The following is a 27,602-nucleotide window of genomic DNA, read 5'->3' as shown; positions in this document are numbered from 1 at the left end:
TCTAGTGTTAGTTCTAGTTTTACACTAGCACTATCACTAGACCTAACACAAGACCTAGAACTAGAATCATTCGAGTTTAGCCGTCTTTAGAGACGTGCGACTAAATCTGAATGTTTCTAGTTCTTAGTCTAGTGTTAGTGTAGTTTCGGGTTTAGCCGTGCGCTTTCAGACGCACTGTTAAACCCGAATGTTTCTAGTTCTAGGTCTAGTGTTAGTTCTAGTTTTACACTAGCACTATCACTAGACCTAACACAAGACCTAGAACTAGAATCATTCGAGTTTAGCCGTCTTTAGAGACGTGCGACTAAATCTGAATGTTTCTAGTTCTTAGTCTAGTGTTAGTTCTAGTTTTGTACTAGCGCTATTACTAGAACTAACATAAGACGGCAAAACCCGAAAGTTTCTATTATTAGTTCTAGTTTTAGTTCTAATTTTAGTTCAGAATAGGAACAGTTGGTTGAAGGTTACCCCGAAGAAATTGAATTAAAAGAAAAGCAACCGCTGAAATCCTTAAATGTTATTTTGTGTAAAAGCAATAATACAAAGTAAATTAATTAACATTTTGCACGATTTAGAACATTGACAGAAAATTCATCAAGGATTAATTATTCCTAACTTTGGGTTCAGAAAATAGCACTCAACATCATTCAATTTTATTGATTAAAAAAATAGAATATTAATCAGAAAAGTGTTTAAAAAAGAATTAAACTTAACTTTAAATAAAAATAATTCTCTGATAAAACCATCTTTTACGCGTTTAATTGAATACCCATTGTATGCAGCATAAAATTGAATTTCCAAAACTTTTCCACGACTTTCTCCAGTTGATAATAAAGATAAACAAACAAACTGCACATTCTAGATAATTCTCTTAAACTTTGAAGGATATACCCAACTTTCTCCAGGTGATTGAACGTGGAGATAAAGTGCAACAAAAGTATTTTATTTAATCTTTCTCTACCACAAAAAAAATTAACATTTTCTTTTGACGCAAAATCTATTTAATTTGCATTTTGAAACCTAATCAATATTCTTATAAGAAATAAAATAAATATAAATTTAGTGAGAATATTTGTGCGATAAATAAAAGTATTAAGTGTTGATTCGTTGACAAAGTGATCATTAACAACGTGGCTGAAGTAGTTAACAGTTGCGACCCTCGAGACTAGCGAAAGCGAGCGATCGAAGCGAAGACGTCTGCGGTCTTCGTCCACTGCCGCTATTATTTCATACTTGAAAATTTCTGTACGCGTACGGCAGGTGTATATAGGGGCCAAGATGCCAGGGGAACTCGGAAGACCGCTACACCGTGACACAGTGACCCACTTGGGTCCATTGCTGCTCCGGTGCCCGATAGACAACCACATTTCTTCAGTAGTCCTCCGGCTGTCAGAGCGCACCTTAACATCCGGACCCAACGAAGAGAAACCCACGCGCTCAACAGAAGAAACTCTTTTGCCGAATCGTATCACAGCAGAAGAAGTAACGGGCGTCGTTGACTTAGTTATGTATCGATGGTTTTAGTTCTTGTTCTTCGTTGAAGTTGTCCATTTTAACGGGGGCAGAAGAGTTCCGTGACTGAAACGAATCATTTTATTTGAAATAAAAATGGTCCCTTCGACGAACTTAATAGTTGTACTTTTATTGTGTGTTGTGTACCTTTGCCGGTTTGTGGTAACTATAAGCTTCGAGGATGGAACTAGCCGACACAGAGGTAAGTTGTTACGGTGAAGAGGTAATCCCCTTCAAAACGTGCACAACCACGTCTTTTGTATTACACTTTAAAGTGTATTATTGTCTTCGTCAGGTATTTCTGAGAATACTACAATCTATGTTGGATGGTTTCGTATGTGATTAGTCGTAATACCTTTTATAGAATTCATTTTCAATCGGTTACCTCTTTAATTCACTACACCGAAACTAAAAATAACCGAATGTCCTATATACACGGATTCTGGTGAATCAACGTGAAAGCATCGATAAATAAAATTAGAAAGTAATGATTAAGCACAAACGGAAGATCCGTTACCTCTCGAAGTATTTTCCGATTCAAAATTTTACTTTAACTCTTTAAATGAATAAATAGCTACTTGGAATTCGCAATTGCTCGATATACTTTCGAAACGTATCTAATTACTTTAATAAATAATTCAAATAAAATGATTTGAAGTTTCTCTTCTTTTGACTAGTTTTCTCTAATTTGGAGAACTCGAAGGGCATCGTTCTGATAAAAACGTGGACTTTTCCTTATTTAATCCGGCAGCAATTCAATGGCGAGATCCGAAGATCCTTGACCATGTTGGTTGCGCATGGCCAAGGATCTTCTGCGTGCGTTTTATTTGTCTTACATTATCGGGGCCGTTGAACTGGGTCCAGAGAGAGAATTGAATCTTGTTGATCCCACATCATTCATCGCAGTTTCTGCTCGAGTTTTACGCTAATGATACAAGAACGACTTCCGAACCTGTTTTAAATTGACCCGTAAACAGTTAAAACTGTCGACGTGTCTACTACATGCTTGTATGAGATACCTGATCTTACTCCTGTATGTAAATCAAGAAGATTTAAATTGCAACGAGAAAAACTGTTAACTTGTCTCTTTATTAATATGTTTATGAAATAACACATTGTGATATACCGTACCAACTCGTACGCAATTGGTATAACTGTTTCCAGAGCAAACATTCAACTTGTGAATTAAGTGAAGTCAATTAGCACCGGAAAAGTGAGAATAGGCGACGTACGGGTACACTACAAGAACTTTTATACCGTAATTTTACGTAATCCTACCTGCAAGCTCTGGTTATCTTTAATACTGTTCCTCATAAATATGGACATGGCGTGTATGAAATTTTGGTAGCTCATATTTAGAATTCAAGAACCGTCTGTTTCGGAACATTTTTATGCAGGAGAGGTTGCCGGCGATCTAGTTTTCGAAATAACGTTAATCCCATCTACGCAGACAGCTCGCCAAATTCAGCAAAAACTTCTTAACCTTTCAACTTTTAATGGAAATCCAAAGATATATTATAACTACTTATGTTTTCTCCAACAACCTTTCGTAAAAATTTATTGCACAAATGTGAAATTATAATATATATAAAGCCTATTAAGATAAATTTTATGCGGGTTCATTGTGCGAATGAAACATAGTAAGTTTAAACGGAAATATAATCAAAGAAACACGTTCTGTTGGACGGTTATGAAAAAGTTTACGTCATGGTCAATGAGTATGGTCAATAGTAAGGTCGCCGTCAATGTCCCAAGCGCACGCCTTTAAACCAGGAAACATTTGTTGAATTGACACGCTGACATACTTAAAGAATATGCAGTCTCAAAAATGTTTCTTTATATTTCGCGTCACAAATTTTCTTTAGCACATAAATGCTTCCAAAGGTTCCAAACAACGTTGTTCGTTTAGAATTTGGATATCTTCGTAAGATCTTTGCTTGATGGTATCCAAGTACTCAATCTCAATAATTAAGATACTTGTGGTAAGTTTCTTCTCTAATGAGTTAAATTAATGATTTGACCCTTTGCGATTATCAGCCATTAGAAATCGTATTGTGCACGATTGACCTTTTACCTATTATATTGGAATCTCATTAGTAAGTGTAACTACCAAAGATGACAATGATTTCGCGCAAGAACAACCTTATGAGACCAATGGGGTCAATATAAAGACAATATATTTTTATAATATGTTATAACATGTGTCATTTTTTGGGGTAATTCATAATAAGAAACAAAAAATGTAGAATATTAAAATAACGTAATTGGGGTCATTAGTGTAACCTCAAAATAAATATACAGGGTGTCTCACGTAACTGATTCATTAGAACTTTTTTTGGTTCCGGTATTCGTACAGTTTTGAAATTTTGGTAGTATGGGTTGTTCAATCGGAACTTTCGATCTAAAATATTTTCAAGATGGCTGCCACTTCCCGTCTACCGGAAGTAGACCATAACTTCGTTATTTTAAATGGAATGCTATAGTTTTTATTACATCTTTTAATTGTACGTAAAAAAATATGTTGCCTTTCATAAAAGTTATTGGTACCTAGCGTTTTTCGTTTTCGAGTTATTTTGATTTTAAGATTTTTTTGGCAAATTTCACCATGCTCTTTAAAACCCTATATCTCAGCCAACGTTCATTCAAAAAAGCTCTAAATTGGCACGATTACTCTTTAGATGCTGTCAAATAGATTGTCATATATTGTATCAGAATATCTTATACAGGATGGTCAAAAATTGAATTACCATTACTGAATTATTAATAAAATAATAGTAAATTTAACTAAATGTAAGTCTCTATCAAGTCAACTCCTAAATTAGCGCATTTTTCAATACGTTTTCGGAATGCTCCAAAAACTGCCTATACATGCCCTCTAGGAATTGATCACAGTTCAATCAATTCCAAGAGAGCATGTATAGGCAGTTTTTGGATGTGTTGTTCTATTTTTTATTATTTCGGTATCATTCGGAATGTGTGCCTGGTAAACTATTTGTTTTACTCTTCACCAAACAAATGAATCCATTATTGTGAGATCTGGCCGGCTAAGATGTCACGTTCATTCTCCCAAACCATCTTTCGCCAAATTGACTATTTAACCAATCACTAATCATTTTTGTTGAATGACCATGGCAGCCATCATGTTGATAGAAATGATTCTGTCGAACATCTAAAGAAAGTTCGTCAACAAACCTTTGTCAGAATTTGTAAATAATTTTGTTGTTTAATCTTTCTTCAATAAAGAACGGTCCGATTATTCCCAGCTCGTGAGACCACCCATTTTTTAAAATACTCAATTTTTGCATTAATTACCTAATGGGGATTATCTCTGCTTTAATACTGACAGTTTTGGATAGAAGGAAGTTTCGATAAATTTACGAATATGAGAGAAACTACAATAAATAGGTATAGAAATGTTTATAGATAAATTGTAGAGAATTAAATTCCCTTTCGTGTAGGCTAATAAAAAATGGGGCGTTCCATTTAAAATTTTCGACTTTCTCGCCATTGAATATGGAGAAACAGTAATTCAATTTTTGACCAGCCTGTATAAGATACTCCGATACAACGAATGACAATCTATTTGACAACATCTGAAGAGTAATCGTGCCAACGTAGATCTTTTTTGAATGAACGTTAGCTGAGATATGAAGTTTTAAAAAGCATGTTGAAATTTACCAAAAAAAGCTTAAAACCAAAATAACTCGAAAACGAAAAACGCTAGGTACCAATAACTTTTATCAAAGTCCACCTATTTTTTTATGTACAATTAAACGGTGTAATAAAAACTATAGCATTCCATTTAAAATAGCGAAGTTATGGTCTACTTCCGGTAGACCGAAAGTGGCGGCCATCTTGAAAATATTTTAGATCGAAAGTTCTGAATGAACAACCCATGCTACCAAAATTTCAAATCTCTACGAATAGTGGAACCTGAAAAAGTTCTAACGAACCAGTTACGTGAGACACCCTGTATATTGTTATAATTTGTATGTGTTAAAAATATTAAAACAGTTTCTATATGTGAAATAACCGTAGTTCCATGAGGATGGTCAATGATATTTTAAAAGATGCAGTCGAGAAAGGATAAACCAGAAGTAGATTTCTAGACCAATCATTTTGATTTAGGTAAACTTTCGATTTCGAGCTCGCATCGCAGCATTTGCCAAGCAGGTCAATAGACAGCGGAACGTTTCAACACAAACGTTTCAATTCTGTGTAGACGTCTAAAATATGGTCTAAGTGGATGATTAAGTTTTCGACGACGACACAATCCTCTAGATAACGCCAAACCTTTGTATTACGAGCATTCGTCTTGGCTTCGTCGTGGCTATAATGGTGACGTAGACACGTTATCTTAAAAGTTATATGTTTGCGAGAGACAGTTTCTCCGTGGATGGTGTACAAACTATGGAAAATATCTCTGCGAATTTTCTATTTGCTAATCCTACTTGCCTACATTCGTTACAGACGAGATAAACGGCAGTTTCTCGCGTTTATATTCTTAGTCTTGCCCGCCCAAATAATTATGATTCATTGAATAATGAGTGAAATATCATATTGTTCGCGACGCGACCCAATTAGAAAAGCTATTTACAATTTCTCCACTTGACCAGGTCGTCTCTTTTAATGTTTACTGTTAGAAAGTAATCCGGTGGGTTCTAATATCCGTATTAATAATTGAATTTTCACACAGGTAGCAATAGAAGTATTGTTTTCTTGTGGTTAACCACTCGTTACAACCATTTTGATTCTTTTCTTACGATTTATACGAGTGTATGTTATTAGAACAAAATCGGCTACTTTTTAAAATGATAAATATTTCATGTAACCCACTTTTAAAACATCCAAAGCAAAATGCTGCCCTAATTCTAAGTTCCAGTAAGAGAAAATATTTTATGGTGCATCTTTAAATACTAATTAACCTTTTAGAATTTCTACTAAGAATTTTGCAATTCTAAACGAACCAACCTTACGTTTTAAACTTGATCTCACAGTCATGATTGGTATCTATAAATAACTAGTATATCTTAAAACGATTAGTATCTTAAAACGTTTTGTACCACTTTATTTTATCACCGCACGATCATTTAAACGAGATAATTGAATAGGGTACCGCATAACCTTGAGTGGTCATTATTTAATACGCAGATTGTATAATTATCCGAGAATAATTACACTTTGGTAATCTGAGCTTTGATCTGGAACGTAATTGTAACGTTAAAGCTGTCTGTTAATTATCAACCCAACCACTATGAGTATAAGTTATTATAAGGTTAAACATCTAATTCCCTCATTAGCAAACATACGAGAGAGCTATTTCATTTTATTAACGTTTATTTTAGATTTATGATGAAGCCTTTTTGCATAAATATTACGTTCTAAGGTACGTTTTAACAAAACAAAGATCGATCGATCCGAGATTTCATCCAAGGGAACCAAACGGATACAATTTTAGATCGACCACAACAACACATATATCTCCATATACTCTTTATATATTCTTTATTGTGCTAATAAGAAACTTACACTCTTTACACTCGTCAATCTGTAGTACAATAAAATATCAATTAATTAATTAAAATATAATAAAACGCACTAAATAGGTCTACGGAGGTCTCAAGGAATTCCCGTATAGAATAGAATCCCTTCTTTAGCAAGAATGTTTTTAACGCCCCAAGCAACTCGTCCGCTGGAAGAGCTCTCACACTTTGTGGCAGGTGATTATACAATTTTTGTCCCATGTATATAGGACCTGATTGTGTCTTGCATAACCGCGCAAAGTCTGGGTAGAGGTCTTCTCTTCCACACGTTTCATACGGGTGAATATCACCGTGCATCCTTAAGGAGTTCATGCTCTCCAAGATGTATCCCACGGAGCGAAGGACGTACAGAGATGGAATGGTGAGTATAGACTGCGCAATAAAAGCATTTCTGCAATCATCACGATAACCTAAACCCGTTACTATTCTTACCGTTCTGCGCTGCAGCCCGAACATGTGAGCAGCTTCAGGGGCTGCTCCCCATGCTAGTATAGAGTAAGACAGTATGGAATGAACAAATGCAAAATAAGCACTTTTTACTACATTTGGCGTAACAGTTACTGCAAGCCGCCTTAGGAGAAATATATTACGGTTAACTTTTTTGCCCATCTCCACACTATGTTTATTATTATGTAGAGGCCCAAAAACTTGGTTACATCGGGACAAGGAGCGTCAATCTGCCTCAATGTGAACGGAAGTGTGACAGTTTTATTTTCATTAAGACAAAGCTCGTTCGCAAGGCACCAGTCCCGCGCCCTCGACAGAACCAACTCAGCCCCACTAGCAGTATCATCCCGATTTCTACCTCTTATTAAGACTGTAGCATCATCAGCATATAGGATGCAATCACAGTTATCAAGACCTGGTTTTATGCAATAAGCAAAATCATTGAAGAACAACAGAAATAAGAGAGGGCCCAAGATTGATCCTTGTGGTACCCCTCTCACTATCGGCAAGGAGACAGATGTAGAGTTATTAACTCTTGTCACCTGCGTCCTCCCGTTTAGATATGAGTGAATGACACTGATAGAAAGATCATCAAAGTGATATATATTTATTAATTTATGTATTAGAATAGTATGCGATACACAGTCAAAGGCACGAGACAGGTCCAAGAACAAAGAAATACAATACTCGCCATTCTCGAAAGTATCCATGCAAATATTCGTTAACTTTATTATTGCATCCTCCGCACATTTACCCCCCTGAAATCCAAATTGATTATCATACAATATATTATATTTTTTTATCTACGACTGCTTGGATAAGTCATCATTACCGCACTCATTTGAGGTGATTTGAGTTACGTAATGAAGTTCATTACCGCACTGGTTTCATTACGTAACGCATTTTTAGCCTAATCAAAACAGACTTAATTTATTGAAACGAGCAACAATACAAAAGAAAAAGTGCTATCTACTTACAGAGAAACAATACTATTTGTTATAAACATTAATTCAAATAGACTTTTTTAAAGAAATTGAATTTTTAGCAGTCGTAGATAAAATGCTGTATATCACACGTGGGCTAGAGCATAATTACAGTACTCGTGTGATTACACGACTCGGTCTACGACCTCGTCGTGCAATTCTCCACACTCGTACTGTAATTATGTTTCTAGCTCACTTGTAATATAAATAACTATTACGTGAGACATTATTCGATTATAGATCGCTCGCTCATACACCTTGGAGAACACGGGAAGGATGCTAATAGGTCTATAATTAGTGACCTCGCTCTTGCTACCACTTTTAAACACCGGCACAACAGAGGCTTTCTTCAGGCTGTCAGGGAATATTCCCTCCTTAAATGCAGTATTAATTAATTTACATAAAGGAAGAACATATAAGCTTATGTTATTTTTTATGAAGTTAACTGACAGGCCGAAGATATCTCTAAATGGACTATTTTTTAGGCCGCGAAAAATTTCGCGAACCTCATTGTGTGTTACTGCCTGCAAGCTAAACATATTAAAATTACTCGGAATAGTGCAAACACTGGTATGATCATTTCGTACTCCAGTTAAGTTTCGAACAATAGTTACAGGCATGTTCACAAAATAATTATTTACTTCATCTGGATTCAGATCCAAGCACTGACTCTCTCTGTCTCTGAAAGAGCTAGTCGCGTTAATTTTCGTTTCGGATATAGCTTTCCGATAGATAGCTCTTGTAGTGTTTCGTAAATGGAGTAAGTTATTTGTTTTATAACGACTATATAATTCACAAAGCAGGTTGTACCTAGACCTCAAGTCCGATAATGGCTGGTTCAACCATTTTACACTGCCATCAGTGGACCTTGACACTTGACGGCGTAAGGGAAACGCCACATAGAAAGCTTCCAGGATATGTTGGAAAAACAAGTCATATTTATCATTAGCCGTAAGGCGATCGCCCGACAGCAACACATCCCAACTGTGTTTACTTAGTATATTGTAATACATATTCAAACCGTACCGAGTAATTGGGCGAGTTATCTTTCTCTCATACGTTATTTCTGATGTAATAGTCATTGGCACATTTAGATACTGAGCGTAGTGATCTGATAGGTTGCTATTCTTAAGTACACCTGCTGTACAATCATTATAACCGAAATTCAAAAATATATTATCAATACAATTACTTATTCTAGTTGGTTCATTAATAGTTCGCACAAAGCCGAAGGACAGAAAGAGTCACATACCTCGATTGCAGCAGCGTCACTTCTACCAAAGTGTACATTAAAATCACCAGCCACAATTACATACTTACGGTCCCTTAAGAGTAGTAGGTATTCGCCGATTCTGCAACCTCCTCCTGGAACAACCAAGGCCAAGGTCACACCGCGTGACCTTGACCTTGGTTGTTCCAGGAGGAGGTTCCAGAATCGGCTAATGTGACCTTGGCCTCGACTGTTCAAGGAGAAGGTTCCTAAGTAGGCTAAGGTCACACCAAGCGACCTTGACCTTGAATGTTCATAGGAGTTCGGAATCGGCTAAGGTTATGGCGTGTGACCTCGACCTCATGGCTAAGGTCACGCAGCGTAATCTTGGCCTCGAGTATTCAAGAATTCAAGAATTTTGTAACTATATTCGGATATATCTATATGTTTCCCTGGTTCTGTTATACGATAACTTGTTATTTTATTGCCAAAAGCGGATGTAATTTCTTCTACACCATCATCAATAATAGTAAATGCGTTTCGTTTATGATCATTGCTTCGTAGATGTGCCGAATAACACTGCTTATTTACGTATTCGTTACAAATTTCACATAAAACGCTATTTGAAGAATGTGCTTCATTAACTTTAATGCGTTTACCTACACAAGCAGTCCGATGTCTTTTAAGATTATCTAAACGGGTGAAACTTTTACCGCAATTTTCACAATTAAACATTTTGCTGTTGTTGAACTGATATGTTTTGTTAGAATCACTGTTCTTGTTATGAAATCGTTTTTTGAACAACTTCACTTTATATCCTCCTCGTAAGAGAGAATAATTGGGAGGGGCCAAGGAAATCACCCATTTTGAGATTTTTTCATTTTAATAACTTTCATTTAAAAGATCACCGGTTTACCATCATTTCTAGATTACCATTAGTCGCTGATGGAACAGTCAAGGTCAAGGTCGAGCCGATTCCGAAATTCTATGAACATTCAAGGTCAAGGTCACTTGGTGTGACCTTAGCCTACTTAGGAACCTTCTCCTTGAACAGTCGAGGTCAAGGTCACATTAGCCGATTCTGGAACCTCCTCATGGAACAACCAAGATCAAGGTCACGCGGTGTGACCTTGACCTTGGTTGTTCCAGGAGGAGGTTCCAGAATCGGCGAATACCTACTACTACTCTTAAGCTCTCCAGCAGCCGCGTTAAGGCATCAAGTAATTAAGTAATCTCATTATTGTTCATCATGACACTTACAGTACATAATTCACAGTGAATTTCAACCGATAGATCTCTAATAAAGTGAACATCCGTGAAGCACTACGCAATACCAATATATATGTATGTAAATATATTCACACCCCCGTTTAATCAAAATCAAGAATTCGTCAACAACACTTTACAATTCAACTGAAATCGATTATTCATACCGTAATAAATCATCCTTTCATTCATTCTATCCACTGCAGCGAACAACGCATTGCATCCATTATATAACAATCGGTGTAATAAGTATTACATTTGAGTGAGATGTCAAGGAGAGCTTGGTGAACTAGACCATGTAATCGTCACTTAAACTTTATGTAAATTCTAAGATTTAACGATCCAAATCATCGAAAACACTTCGGTTTGTCATCGAAAAGCTGTAGTTGAAATTGCTTCTGTCGGTTTAATTTTATAGATTGGAATTGGTCACGTTTCTGTGCCATTTAAGGGCTTCCAATATAGATTGGGGAATTTTCTCTTTTTATGTTAGTCTTCATTATTCAAGTGTTGACGTGAACTTTAATTTTTTTCTTTGGAAATCGTTTGGATGTCTAGTGATGGGTTTACGTATTGATTTTGCAATCTATAAACGATTATTCACTTGACCTATCTGGCGATTGCACGAGAAGGGCGTTCAAAGACTAAAAACTTTTAGTTTCCCGTCATCGTGAGAAAATCTAACTTTACGGAAGCTTTTTAATAGTACGGTTTTATAAGCATGGCGAGTCGATCAAAATGACTTATATTGCTGAAAAAGGTCGCGCACGGCAATATCGATAACAGTTCTGCATTAAATCCGTTCTTCCTCCACTTTGGCATGCCATTGGTCACGGTGTCGATGTGAATTTCGATGCATAGTTTTCGCGATTAACAGTATCTGAGGATATACCGTTTCGATTTCTACCTTATTGGCCAACTGTTACCATCAAAAAAAATCTATCAAATTTTTAAAATTAACATATAACTTGATTTATTATTAATTTGGTATTCAATTTAAAAACCTTTCGTTTTAAAATAAATTTGAAACGTGTCACGAATTGAGAACTTGAGATACAATTTGAATATATTTAACTCAAAACTTGGACTTTGAATTTATAAGTAACTCACACATTGTTCTTGCAATTTTAAACTTTATCTTTACATCTATGTGCGAATTTTGACCTTCGACATTTGCTTTCCTTTAATACTGTTCATTAATATTCACAAATGTAGATTCAATTTTAAATTAAAAGACCGCAAAAGTAAATCTGGCAGACTATTCCTTACTCGACCCAAATGCTCAGTAGATTGGAAATTTTACCCACCTAAACGAGTCTTCACCAAAGGACAACAATAATGAAAATATAGAGGAGAAACTTTACCGACCTCACCAAACTCGCTCTAACAACTTTAATTTTCTTCTCTACAAACCCAACCGCGGCTCCGATTTAATTAAATTTAATATTAATTGGGGTCGAGAATAAGACTTGGAAACGCCACTATGTTTTTAAAATAACTTTTTGATTTTATTACATTAATGAACGTTGAAAAGTTTTTTGTAACTTGATAAAATGATGTTTTCCCCTTAGAATAATCAACATTATATTTCAACGAGTCACTTTACGTGCGTACATATGTGAGTTTGATGGTAACTTTCTAATGTAAGTGAAACTGATGCATATCCGCAAATGGACGCTCGACCCAAAGCAGTAAATAAAAGATGTCCGAGATAGACCAAGAGGATATAGGTGCAACAAAAAGTTTATTACTAACCCTAGTGTATACCGGAATCGAATGGGCATTATTTATAAAGCCCTTCGAGATTGCTTTACTCAACCAGTAGGAAATACGGGGAATTTCAACTAAAAACGAAATATATGAGTACTCGGAAAAGTTGTACTCCTGGTTAACTTCCTTTTTGATATGCTTTTTATAAAAAGAAATTTTAACATGGTTTTAACAAAGGTAGTTTAATACGAATTTTGAAATACCTTTAGGATTTGAATATTAAAAGCTAAAATCCATAACAGGTATATTATATAGAGTGGAACAAAAGTCTGGGAACACCTAATTTTCTCTTAAATGAATAACCATATTGGTACAAAATTTGGGAATACCCTATTTTGGAATACGGAGATTTCAGACCTGACTCACATGATGAGTATTACTTTCCTGTCACCACACAATTCACCTCCTCATTCCAATTCTTCTCAAAATTTTCTCCACACTGATCTTCAATCTGCAACTCTGAATCCTTGCTCGTAAATTTCACCTATGTTCTTATTACCTACAATCAGTGATGGGCGCAGGGTAAATACCCGGCGGGTAGGTATTTCTAAAACCCTGGGACGGGGTAAATACCCAAACAGTACGTATAAAAGTGATACTAGTGAAAATATATCAGATTCCAAAAAAAAATAAAGAGGAAGATGATGAAATGGACGTTGAAGACGTATCATCAGACGAATCTGTCGTAATTTAGATCAGATCAAGTTATTACGATTATTATGATCAAGCAGCCCTCTGCGCCCATTGTTGCCCATTGTTGTGCTGTCTGGATCTAATTGTTGATCATTCTTTTCAAGCAACCGTATTGTTCACTGCTCCTTCTTCATTCGCGCGTCATAACCCGCCGCAGTTCCACAATGCTCACTTTGCCACAATGTTGACCACATCATTTACGCCAGTTCTTCTTCATAGGTCTTCATTTCGTATGTAGTCCCTCAGAGTTACACCCAGGATCGACCTCTCCATCTAACTTTGCGCTACTTGGACCCTCTTGGCAGTGGCTATCGTTAATGTTAAAGTTTTGGAGCCGTATGTCATAATCGGAAACACGCATTAAATGAAAGCCTTTCTTGGCCTTTTCTCTTGAAGATGTCTCTAAGTTTCCCGTAGGTTGCCCATACAAGTGTGATCTTGCCGTTCAGTTCGCTTGTTTGATTATCTCTTGATACACGAACCTCATAGCCAAGATATACATAGCTGTTAACCCTCTCAGCCTCATTATCCCCAATGTTGATGTTAGAGCTGGGAACAAGATTTGTCGTAAATTTTGATTTCTCCTCGTTGATATTTAGCCTATTTATTCTTGCACATACCGCCTTTAAGTCCAAGGCTATCCGAACTAAGAACTATATCGTCCGCGTAACCCAAATTATATAGGCATTTGCCATCAATGTTTATGCCTTTTTGGGTCCAATCTAGTTGGTTAAATGCACTCTCCAGGACTGTGATGAACAATTTGGGTTCAACAGTGTATCGCCTTGTTTTATTCACAATCAGTACTTTACTACTTCTAATCTCTTCAGTACTTTCAAGCAATTTTACCGTCATTGTAGCATTCTTGTAGATGTTATAAATAAGTTTGGTATATTGATAATCGACTCTGCATTCTTGAAGTGCTCGCAAAACTGCCATCAACTCAATTTGAATTATATTTTATAAATACCTCTAAATACCCATCTTTGGTACATACCTCGGGGTATACCGAGTGTCCCGCAACGATTATACAAAACTGCATCAGCGTATTCTATGATCAAAAATAAACAAAAAAAGCCTAATAAACATAGGTCCGAAAATGGACCATTTTCGAGATATTCAAATTAAGTCGTTACTATGATTACGATAAGTTGTCTAATCAAAAAAAAATAATAATACTTCACGAAATTATTATTTTACTATTTAATTTAATAAAACTATTAAGTATGGCTCCTATTAATTACTCCAAGGAAGAGATGGCGGATATGGTGTATTGTTACGGACTAGCTGATGGAAATGCGTCGTTAGCAGCTCGTCATTACGCTCCCGAACAGACGATTGCCTAATAGTCACACCTTTAGCAGACTATTTCTCAGATTAAAAGAAACGGGAAGCGTAACCCACAGCCATTCCACAGAGAGACATTACACAAGGCCGGTGGAATTAGAAGAAGCAGTTTTGAGAAGAGTCATTGAAAATACCTCAACCAGCATTAGAAGAATTTCTGCACAAGAAAACATTAACAAAACCACCGTTCACCGCATTTTAATTGAGCAGTTGCTTTATCCTTATCATTACAACACCGTTCAAGCTCTAACAGAAAATGATGGCGAAAAAAGAGAGATTTTTTGTAGGTGGGCCATACAGGAAGAGGTAGTAAACGTCGACTTTCCCATAAACATTGTATTTACGGATGAAGCAACATTTACTCAAAGCGGAATTTTTAATATTCATAATGCGCACGTTTGGAGCGATGAAAATCCCCATGCAATACTAGAAACTCATCATCTGTGGCGATTCAGTGTTAATGTATGGGCTGGAGTTATAGGTGATCAGTTATTAGGTCCATTTTTTTCTTCCAAAGAGATTGACAGCCGATGCCTACATACGTTTTTTACAAAATGACCTTACAGAGGCATTTGATGAATTACCTCAACAAATTCTAGAAGATTGCTACTTTAAGAACGATTATGCACGCGCTACTCGAGCATACTTAAATAACAGATTTGGCAATAAGTGGATTGGCCGAGGAGGGCCACCTCGTTCACTAGATTTAAATCCGTTAGATTTTTGGTTTTGGGGACATTTAAAACAAATTGTTTATTCTGAAGACGTTCAAAATGCGCAGGATTTGAAGAATAAAATTAGTAACGCATTTGACACAATAAAACAAATTCCTGGTATCTTTGAACGCATTAAAAGTTCATTTAGAAAACGTATCCGTTTGTGTTTAGAAGTAAATGGTGCGCATATTGAACATTTATTATGACATGAATCTTTTCCAATTTGTTAAATATTCGTTGTTTTTATGCTGGTTGAACGATTTTCTTCGACAATCTTTGTTACTTGTTTTGTTAAATTATTAATTAACTTAATATTATCTTATTATTTATTAAACTTTGTCTTAACCATCGTAACCATGGTAATCATATAATTACTGCATCTAAATCGTTAGAATTAATGATGTTTACAATAGGTCAGCTTATGAAACTAAAACTTTGAATATCTCGAAATTAGTCCATTTTCGGACCTATGTTTATTAGACTTTTCTTGTTTGTTTTCGATCAGAGAATACGCTGATGCAGTATTGTACAATCGTTGCGGGACACCCTGTATATCCAGGAAATTTACCCTTGAAAATAAATACCCGGGTATTTAACAACACTGCCTACAATACAAAATTGTTATGTATTTATTTAAATTGTATTTATCTTTTCATAATAATAAAAAAAAATATTAAACGAATTTATTTGTTTCAGAATCTAGAAAACTCTTCGGCGGATACAGAATAACACCACGATTTTGTAAAGCGACAAAAGAAATATCAACAGATCTAAAAGGACCAACAATGTGCATGTTTAATCATGAGTGCGTTCAAAGAAACGGTTTGGTGGTCGGAGCGTGTATGGATGGATTCCTTTTCGGAACTTGTTGTCAACTACCAGATGGAATTGCGGGTGAATTAGCACTCAGTGAACTATCATCGGCGCAAAGTCCTAACAATAATATTCAAAGTAAACCCACCGAAACGCTCGGAACGAAAGTTCGACCTGCCGTTGGTCTAATAACTTCCAGTGGGGTTTCCCAAATCACCAACTCGTTGTTGGGAGGATTACTTCCAACAGCGCAGGATAACGCAGTAGTTCAAATAGATAATCACGATAATAATTTTATATCCACCGGTGTGACACATCCAATTTCCGCCGATACGATCATACAAGGATTTAACGATATCGATCCGAACGAGTTTAAACCGGCTATACACACGACTATGTCCACAATTATAGCGGAAGAGACACCGCCTTCATTAAAATTTACTGTTACAAGTAAACCTCAGTATGTGTTAAGTGGTTCGATAACCAGACCTGGTTTCAGGCCTAAACCTCAAAAGCCCGACGGTGATAAATACGTTTTAGTGCCAACGATATTACATGAATCAAAACCAAATAAAACACAAGAATTAGAGTCTATTGTGAATATAATACAAATGTTGAACACAACCACAACTAAACAAACAACCCAAAGATATGTTCCAACTAAATCGACGCCGGTTTACATTACCTCAACGTATCGACCAATAAATAGTAAAAAACCATCAACAGCTTTCTTCAGTAGTACGATTCCCACAAAATTAACTACACAAGAACAAACCAAAAAAGTTTACGTACAAAGCTCGACTTTCCGACCTGTAACATATTCAACATTCGCAAATAGCCCGGAAGCATTCATCACGAAGAAACCCTCAACTTCATACATTTATAGTTCAACAATTAGTAAACGACCAAACACAGAAACCCCGCCACCACAATCACCTATATATTCCTCCTTCCCTAGTCCTACACCAACAGTAATCGTTTTATCCACCCCCGATTACTCAACACCTTCACCATCTCCAAAACCACCTCAAAATAAACCACCACCAAGAAAACCAATTACACAAGTAACAATTAATCAACACATAACAAACAACATCTATAATTCAAGCGAAAAACCATCACCAACAGTTTTAATCACACCAAAACCATCATCCACAACCACGTTTTCAAGTATAACTGAATACGATGAAGTATCATTCGAATCGGAAACATCACCGAATGATAACAATAATTTTCCTCCGGTAAGGAATCCGAATTTGAATATGTCCGTTTTACCGTCGATTAATGAAAATGATATAACGACTCCGGTATTTATTGAGGATGCAGCTTTAAACATTACCGTTGAATCATTTGTGAATAAGATTATACAAGGACTTCAAGAACCGTTCCATGGTTTAAAAGATATTGTGTACGATAACAGTAATAAGACATCACATTCGGGGAGTACCACAAAGAAACCGCATAAGAAAACTGGCACAACTACAAAAAGACCGGTTACTACACGTGCCACCTTAAAATCAACCACGAAAAGGCCGATTAGTACTATTGTTACGAAAAAGCCTACAACAACAATACCGAAAAAAACTAAACCAACCAAGAAACCGTCATCGGTTATAACGACTACAGAAACAATTTTATCTTCCGACGAACCTTTAGATCAAGATTATCGGAGTGGTAAGTATTTGTATTCTCGTAATTTTAAAAAATAATGAACTAGAGATTCATTAAAATTTAAAGCACGGATCGCAGTAAAACTTTTATAACCTCTTTTCGAGTTCTTCGTTGATCTTTTGGCTCGAAGTTAGTTTACTCCGTTCGATAACGAGGTTATCTGTTCCCTTTTATGATCACTTCAAACTGCAAAATCCATTGGCATTAAGAGACGACATCGGAATTTTACCGATCAATATTGCGTAGCCGTAACCTTCGTAGTTGAATAAAACCCTCAACATTCAGCGGTCGTCGAGTGGCGGCTAATAAACGCAATCATAAATGTCAACTGCAGAGTTGGTGAATCGAATTACTTCCGGTAACTTCCGATTTCCCACCGTACTAAGCCCTCTGGGTACTACGGAAGGACGCAACGAAGCGAGTTTGGCTTTTGTGCAGACAAAGGCCAATCGATAGTAAAGTGACATTGGCCGTGCAGCCTGACCTATATCCGGAAATGTAGGCTGAAAGTTGCGCGCACATCAAGTTTCGTATTCACACAAAAACAAGTTATTGGGATTTTTTATGTTAACTGTTGGGATGATAATATTCTATATTCTTGTGATAAAGAGTAGTTTTATGATGAGATGCTTATTTTCTAGGGTTAATAATATTTTTTAAAAATTAATGTAGTATATTTATGTTTACCACTAAATAATAACCACCTCCGCAATTAAAAAGCTTTCGTTTTTCAGTCTGCGGCCTCCGACCTTTAGTAAGGTCGAGTAGGATCGTAGGTGGAAAGGAAGCGTCATACGGAGAGTTCCCATGGCAGGTGTTGGTCCGAGAATCCACGTGGTTGGGTCTCTTTACCAAGAATAAATGCGGAGGCGTTCTAATTAGTAATCGTTACGTCATGACCGCAGCTCATTGCCAACCTGGATTCCTGGCGTCATTGGTGGCCGTTTTCGGCGAGTTCGACATTTCCGGCAATAAAGAAGAGAAAGTACCGTTATCGAGGAATATTAAACGAGTTATCGTTCATCGCCAGTACGATCCTAACACTTTCGCCAACGATTTGGCTTTACTCGAACTCGATCAACCAGTAATTTTTGACAAACATATCAGTAAGTATACTAAAGTTTAAGGTAATTCGTTCTTAGACATTGGGGAGAAGGTAATTAAATTTAATATTCTTAGGACCACCTCCTGATAAATTTATCCGATAGATTAATTCAGTTCTTAGCCAATGAGAGCGCTTAAAACCGCCGTAACCATGGCAACTATCCTCTAGATAGTTTATCAGGAGGATGGTAAAAGTGGGCCTTAGGGCCGGTTTATCAATATCTAGTTAAGACGATTTATCTGTCAATTAAAATTGTAGCTGATAGATAACGTCGACGTATCGTTTATCCACCCGTAGTTTAGGGTAATCTTATAGATAAATATGACATTTAGATACCCATCAGATTGAAGTACTGGTTAAGGTTTACCTATTAGATATTGTCAAAAAAAATGTGAGCACATTTATATATATATTATATTCATAAAATCAAAATATAACGACAAAAAATAAATTAAGCTTATAATTGTGGTGATGGATAAGCAAGAGAAAGAAATGATCATCAAATTTTAGTACTATAGAAAAGAACATGCTGATGGATTTGGCAAACGAATATAAAAATGTTATAGAAAATAAATAATAATTACTAGATTATTATTTATTTTATTAAAAAAAAATAATAATATAATCTATAATCTAATATAATATAATCTCGTCTTAATTTTAACCAAGATTGACAAAACTGTGTCCTTTTTTAACCGAAATCTAACAAAAAAACGTGGTCGTCCAACTTATCAAAGTGGTTTTGACTTTTGTCTTTCTTTTATAATATATGGTCGTCGTTTATAATTTAAGAGTTGGACAATATCCTCATCTTTATCGCTGATAAATAAATATATTAACGTAGGAATTCCATTATAACAGAGGTTTTTGAAAACAAAGCACAATACCGAAAGCACACAGGAATGATAACCTCCAAAACACGATCAGCTGTTTATATCAACTTCATAAACTAAAGTCAATTATTCAAATTTCACCAATTACGTTTCATTTCCGTATCTAATGTTAACACTCAGGGGTACCATCTATGTTCTACCTCGTAGGTTGCTGCATGTCGGGTAGAAAGTTGCTGGATAAACGGTTCACTGAGGTTATCTGTTAGGCAAGTTTAGCCATGAGTTGCGTATCTAACAGATTTAACTCGACATTGATAAACCGGCCCTTAGTATTGTACTTTTGAAACTGGTTTTATTATTTATTTAATTAAGTCTTACTAGTTTCGGTCCATGGCCATCTTCAGAGACTAATGTCATAAGAGTTAACTAAGATGTCATATTGCAAAGCATTAAGTGTAATTGCAAATATTTAAATGTATATACAGGCTGTCCCGTTAAGCGCACGGAGCGGCTGTATCTCTAGAACGGTAAGGCCTAGAGGTTTGGGAAAAAAATTCTTATAAACAAAGTGGGCAAGAGAAATAGCTGGAAATTATTTTGAAGTTCGTAATTCGACCGCTAGGGGACGTAACTGCCATTGAGAAACATAAAGTTCCCGCTATCTCAGAAACTTAGACGATGAGCTATAACTTTGACAACATCATTTAATAGCTTGGATAATACCGCATCGCTTTTGTTTTGCAATATTTCTCATATCTGTCATAATAAGGGAGGGGGAGGCCAATGCGTTTTCATATGTTTACATTTTAATATCTCCTAGACCATTCAACCGATTTGAATATTTTCGGTGTTGTTTGAAAGAACATTTCATGCTCTTTTTAAAGGTATTCAGTAAGACCGTCTGCTTTAACACAAATGAGCTAGAGGACGTTATCTGCAGCGATTACATCTGCTGACCTTAGTCACCTTAAAATTTGCTAAATTTAAGTGAAAACCTCATCTCGATATCGGCACCCGTTCTCGAGTTATAGAAGAAAATGTTAAAAACTCGAGTGCCATCAATCGGATCCAGTTACCTCATCGAGAAAAACAAATCACATTACCATGGTAACTGTAAACATGTCATTTACTAACGCAGAAGCGTATGATGATTTATTTTCAATGTTTCGAATAAGATGCAACTGCATGGCAAAAATGTGCAATGCAACTACGACAAAGAAACACATTTTTCTCTAGAAGTGTTTTTAAGATTGACTTAGCGATTACGGAAAACTGGCAACGTGTAGCCCATTCAGACATCTCTATGAATTCGTAAATCACATTGGTGCGCAATGTGATCCCACATAATCTGGGAACTCCAAAAATAATTGTCCTCAAGAGTTCTCAAGAGAATAATATCTCCACCACGTTGTTCTACATCAGGCCTTAACAGATACCGATTATGATAACAGACTGAACTATTACCATTGACTTTTAAATATGATTTGGGCAAATCCAAAACTTTTATCACAAATGCTATAGATGCATGAAGCATCTGTCCAGAAGCTGATGTAAACTTGCATAATATGCATTCTTGGTTCGAGCAAAACCTTTCACCCCTTTATCTATTGGGGAGATTAAATGACCTGACTTTTCAAGAAAAACCAATAACCAGGGAAAATATGACAAAATACTAAATACCAGTAGAAACGTGTCCAGGGCCGAGACTTAAGCAGCGCTTTTTTTTCGTCGAAACTAGATTAAATAAATGCATCAAGGGTTATGGAAGGCATTTCGTACATTAGTGAGTTATTTTTGCCAAAAATTTATTGTAACATTGTTGATGTTTCATTGATCCGTTAGCTTTTAAACAAGCCTCAAACGTAGTTTTGAAGCAGTTCTAAACTTGGATAAAGTGTGAAGAAAGGTTCTAGATAATAAAATTTGTGTTCTCTCTTATTTGTTTCTTAAGGTAACTTGATCCGATTAAGATATACGAATTTTTAACATTTTCTTTTATAATTCGAGAATGGATGGAAATATCGAGATGCGGTTTTCACTAATATTTAGCAAATTTTATGGTGATTAACGGTCTGTGAAGTAAATAGTACCGTTCCATTTAACTTTTTTTTTTAAATCACAAAAATATGCAACCGCTGCAGATAACGCCCTCTAGCTTATTTGTTTTAAACCAAGCGGTCTTACTGAAAATATCTTTTAAAAGAGCATGAAATGCTCTTTCAAACAAGACCAAAAATATTCAAATCGGTTGAATGGTCCAGGAGATATTAAAACGTAAACATTTGAAAACGCATTGGCCTCCCCCTCCCTTATTATGACAGATATGAGAAATATCGCAAAACAAAAGCGATGCGGTATTATCCAAGCTACTAAATGATGTTGTCAAAGTTATAGCTCATCGTCTAACTTTCTGAGATAGCGGGAATTTCAAAATAATTTCCAGCTATTTCTCTTGCCCACATTGCTTATAAGGATTTTTTTCCCAAACCTCCAGGCCTTACCGTTACAGCCGTACGCTTAACAGGACACCCTGTACATATTTAGATTCAGAGCGTTCTTTTTAACGTGTCGATCTGTTGTTTGTCGTAACCTCAAAGTAATTTTATTTAAAATATTTGCAATATGACATCTTAGTTATCTCTTATGACATTAGTCTCTGAAGATGGCCATGGGCCGAAACTAGTAAGACTGAATTAAATAAATAATAAAACTAGTTTCAAAAGTACAATACTAAGAATATTAAATTTAATTACCTTCTCGCGAATCAAACTGGTATAATGGATTTTAACTATAATTAACTTAGACATTGGGTTGTAATGCTAATACGAAGTATAATTTCAACTAATATCTTACATAAAATTGAATAATTCATGTTTCTCCAATATTAACGAAGCCAAAGCTTTGATTATCTGTCCAAACAAATGCAGAGTGGTACAAAAATGATTAAAACCTAAGTAACTATAACCAAAGAGTATAAGATAATAATTAATTTATTTATCTAATACAAAATGATGATAAAACAAAACGTAAGAAACGAGGTTAATTAAGAGCTAATTGAATGTCAAATCGATACTGATGGATACGACGTGAAAAGAGAGAGGGAAAGAGGTTATCGTAGAAAAGTGAAAAGTGATTTATGTAGGAGCTGCAAATTCAACTTGATGGTGCTTATAACTAGATTAAAATGTATTTGTGGTTTGTTTGATTACGATATTTACAACAATCCAAGTAATGATTTAAGTTTTTTGTAATTATATGACATCAATTAACTCAATTTAATTTTCTTAGTTAATAAATTTTAAGTGATGTGATTTTATTAACCTTTTATCTTAATGGAAACTCTTACCAAAATTAATTTATTAGTTTACATTTAGTTCACAATCATCAGAAATCCTTATTAAACCTATGTTAACTTTGTGAAATTTGATGACACAATGAAATCTAGTTTCGCAAAGTGAACTTTAATCCAACGTTTTATCATGATTAAAGCTAAGTTTTGGCAAAGTATAACCCAACTTGTCTTTAGCACAACCGGTTATCATCTGTTAAGGCGTTATCTTAACTCACAACCTACGGCGGCCCAAATTGCATAATCAATACCATACCGGCAAGATCACGTTCTAACTTAAAATATTTTCACCATGTTAAACACGAGTAAAATCGTTTCTACTTGTCTTATTTAGAGAATTTACGATGCTCCTTTTAATACGATTTACAATTCAAAATTCATTAACTAATCCGAGAACGGTGATTAAACCATAGAATTAGAAGATAATATAAATGCGAATACAAGGAACATCGGTTGATGTTTTAATTTACTTGGGGGTTTTGCTTAATTAATGAATAATGAATGTTAAATGTCGTAGAAAGGAAAGCATGGATTACTTTTTTTTTAGTACCAATTTGTTTACCGAGGGAGGGTGAGGATTTTACAGGAAGAATGGCAACGGTAACCGGTTGGGGTCGTTTAAAATATGGCGGTGGCGTTCCATCTATTCTCCAAGAAGTTCAAGTACCAATTATGGAAAATGAAGTTTGCCAGACAATGTTCCAAACAGCCGGACACACGAAAACTATTTACGGGTCATTTTTGTGTGCGGGATACGCGAATGGACAAAAGGATTCCTGCGAAGTAAGTAATAAAGTAGCTTAACAGGTCAACACAAGGAAACTAACAGATTAATATTACCATGCGTTTAAGAAAATTGTATATAATCATTTTATTTAAAGTAGAAACTTAGTTGTTAACTGTTAAGAAAGTTAGTAGGACGTCAATAATTTTTTCACGGAAAAAACTGGGACGTTTCCTTTTTATAAAAGAAAACACTTCCTTTTCATCTTCCTTCCTTTCTATTTCCTTCTATTACTTTCTTTCGTCGCTTTTTTTTTTAATTTAATCTTTTTGTGCTTGAATAGGGTGATTCAGGCGGTCCTTTAGTTCTACTAAGACCCGATGGAAAATACCAACTTGCAGGAACGGTGTCCCACGGGATTAAATGCGCCGCCCCTTATTTACCAGGAGTATACATGCGAACCTCTTTTTACAAACCGTGGATAGAGTCAATTACAGGTGTCCATTAAAACATCTAATTAACGTTAGTGCGCGATTTCAAAACATAAAGACAAGAACCACTCTTAAGTGCTGTGCAAGTGACGAACTAAACGATTATTACATAGTTGATACCTTATTCTTACTTTTTTTGTTATTGTGTATTAGTACTTTTTTATTGTTTGTAAATTGTATATTTTATGTTGTATGTAGAGTAAATTATTTATTAAATTATGATGTAAAGTTAAGGTTATTAATAAAACAAATACAACGATAACGGTGTACACATAAATTCGATCTTTTTTTCTCTATTTTAGTTTTATTTCAATTTGAGTCAATAACAAACACAAAATTTTAATAGCGGCTTAATAGAATCATAATCAATAACTTTACGATAACATTTTCGTTAAACATGGCATGCGGTAATTACAACTGAGTTATCTAAAATATTATTTCAGATAACATGCTGATTAAATTAGTGCTCACCTCCTAAACTGTAACCCTTAGCTTAATTACCTAGACTAAATCGAGGTGGGACTGTAAGGTCAGACGTACCAACCTAATTAAATCGGATGTAATGAAAAGAGTGAGCAACACTTGGTACAAAATTAATTTTCTGAGGAATTAATTAATATATATTTATATACGATTTTAATGAAACAAATTAATACATATAATTCGCAATTTAAAGCTATTTATTTCAGTTAATTATCGTATGCGAGTGCATTTGTGATGTTATTAAACAAAGCTAGACCGTGAATTATCATAGAAATCGGCACGTGAAGTTATATCATCTTAAATAACAACATATCACTAACAATTGTAAATATTTACTAACAATTGTAATTGCTGAAATTGCTAATATGAGGTGTCTTGAATAAAATTATACGGTTAATTCGTATACCTATCTTAGTTCTAGGTTTAGTTCAATAAAGATATACAACTATCTAGCGCTGAATACCAATTAAAACTAGAGCTAATACTAGCACTAAAACTAACGCTAGAACTAGAAACTTTCGGGTTTAGGCGTCTTAAGAGACGTACGGCTAAACCCAAACGTTGCTAGTTCTAGGTCTAATGTTAGTTCTACTAACAGTGCAAGTGTAAAACTAGAACTAACACTATACCTAGAACTAGAATCATTCGGGTTTAGCCGTCTTTAGAGACGTGCGGCTAAACCCAAATGATTCTAGTTGTAGGTATAGTATTAGTTCTATATTGTAACAGTGCTAGTGTAAAACTAGAACTAACACAATGCCTAAAACTAGAATCATTTTGGGTTTAGCCGCACGTCTCTAAAGACGGATAAACCCCAATGATTTTAGTTCTAGGTATGGTGTTAGTTCAAGTAATAGTGCAAGTGTAAAATTAGAACTAACACTATAACTAGAACTAGAAAGATTCGGGTCTAGCCGTCTTAAAAGATGTACGGCTAAGCCCAAATATTTCTAGTTCTAGGTCTAATATTAGTTCTAGTGAGAGTGCAAGAGTAAAACTAGAAGTACACTATACCTAGAACTAGAATTATTTGGGTTTAGCCGTCTTTAGAGGCGTGCGGCTAAACCCAAATGATTCTAGTTGTAGGTATAGTGTTAGTTCTACATAGTAGCAGTGCTAGTGTAAAACTAGAACTAACACCATACCTAGTACAAGAATCATTCGGGTTTAGCCGTCTTTAGAGACGTGCGGCTAAACCCAAATGATTCTAGTTCTAGGTATAGTGTTAGTTCTACATAGTAGCAGTGCTAGTGTAAAACTAGAACTAACACCATACCTAGTACTAGAATCATTCGGGTTTAGCCGTCTTTAGAGACGTGCGGCTAAACCCAAATGATTCTAGTTCTAGGTATAGTGTTAGTTTTACATAGTAGCAGTGGTAGTGTAAAACTAGAACTAACACTATACCTAGTACTAGAATCATTCGGGTTTAGCCGTCTTTAGAGACGTGCGGCTAAACCTAAATGATTCTAGTTCTAGGTATAGTGTTAGTTCTACATAATAGCAGTGGTAGTGTAAAACTAGAACTAACACTATACCTAGTAGTAGAATCATTCGGGTTTAGCCGTCTTTAGAGACGTGCGGCTAAACCCAAATGATTCTAGTTGTAGGTATAGTGTTAGTTCTACATAGTATCAGTGTTAGTGTAAAACTAGAACTAACACTATACCTAGTACTAGAATCATTCGGGTTTAGCCGTCTTTAGAGACGTGCGGCTAAACTCAAATGATTCTAGTTCTAGGTATAGTGTTAGTTCTACATAGTAGCAGTGCTAGTGTAAAACTAGAACTAAGACTATACCTAGTACTAGAATCATTCGGGTTTAGCCGTCTTTAGAGATGTGCGGCTAAACCCAAATGATTCTAGTTCTAGGTATAGTGTTAGTTCTACATAGTAGCAGTGCTAGTATAAAACTAGAACTAACACCATACCTAGTACAAGAATCATTCGGGTTTAGCCGTCTTTAGAGACGTGCGGCTAAACCCAAATGATTCTAGTTCTAGGTATAGTGTTAGTTCTACATAGTAGCAGTGCTAGTGTAAAACTAGAACTAAGACTATACCTAGTACTAGAATCATTCGGGTTTAGCCGTCTTTAGAGATGTGCGGCTAAACCCAAATCATTCTAGTTCTAGGTATAGTGTTAGTTCTACATAGTAGCAGTGCTAGTGTAAAACTAGAACTAACACTATACCTAGTACTAGAATCATTCGGGTTTAGCCGTCTTTAGAGACGTGCGGCTAAACCCAAATGATTTAAGTTCTAGGTATAGTGTTAGTTTTACATAGTAACAGTAAAACTAGAACTAACACTAGACACGAAAAAATGTTTCTAGTGCTAGGTCTAGTGTTAGTTCTAGTTTTAATTGTTATTTAGCGCTAGATTGTTGTATATTTTTATTGGAGAAGTTGAAAGGTTAAATATACGTATTAGAAAAGTTCGTAGATTAGATTATATAGTAGAACAAGAATCATTTGGGCTTAACCGTCCTAAGCGATGTACAACTAAATCCGATTTTTTCTAGTTCTAGATCTAGTGTTAGTTCTACTTTCAGTTAACTAAACGATACTACACTCAACTAAACGATAAGATAACAATGTTCACCATTTCAAATTTTTAAACAATCATATTATTCCTTTCTATCATA

General features: G+C 35.4%; 1 protein-coding gene across 1 annotated transcript; it reads left to right on the top strand.

The window, feature by feature from the left end:
* The first annotated feature begins 1,335 nt into the window (after positions 1-1,335).
* LOC111429517 (transmembrane serine protease filzig) lies at positions 1,336-24,738 on the top strand. The gene is made up of 5 exons (XM_023065452.2): positions 1,336-1,714; positions 16,184-17,974; positions 18,706-19,077; positions 23,806-24,041; positions 24,326-24,738. The coding sequence occupies exons 1-5, from the start codon at positions 1,609-1,611 to the stop codon at positions 24,488-24,490; spliced, it is 2,670 nt and encodes an 889-aa protein (XP_022921220.1). The 5' UTR covers positions 1,336-1,608; the 3' UTR covers positions 24,491-24,738.
* The last annotated feature ends 2,864 nt before the right edge of the window (positions 24,739-27,602 follow it).

Source organism: Onthophagus taurus, chromosome 7, assembly GCF_036711975.1.
Source record: "Onthophagus taurus isolate NC chromosome 7, IU_Otau_3.0, whole genome shotgun sequence".
NCBI lineage: Eukaryota > Metazoa > Arthropoda > Insecta > Coleoptera > Scarabaeidae > Onthophagus > Onthophagus taurus.
Note: the sequence above shows the minus strand (reverse complement) of the source record. Positions and strands in the feature narration are given on the sequence as shown.

What these genes read in the sequence shown, in the direction of transcription:
- LOC111429517 (XM_023065452.2), top strand. Translation starts at nt 1,609, where the DNA reads ATGGTCCCTTCGACGAACTTAATAGTTGTACTTTTATTGTGTGTTGTG. An exon ending in AGATCAAGATTATCGGAGTG is followed by an intron (nt 17,975 to 18,705) that starts GTAAGTATTTGT and finishes TTCGTTTTTCAG; the next exon opens with TCTGCGGCCTCCGACCTTTA. An exon ending in GACAAAAGGATTCCTGCGAA is followed by an intron (nt 24,042 to 24,325) that starts GTAAGTAATAAA and finishes GTGCTTGAATAG; the next exon opens with GGTGATTCAGGCGGTCCTTT.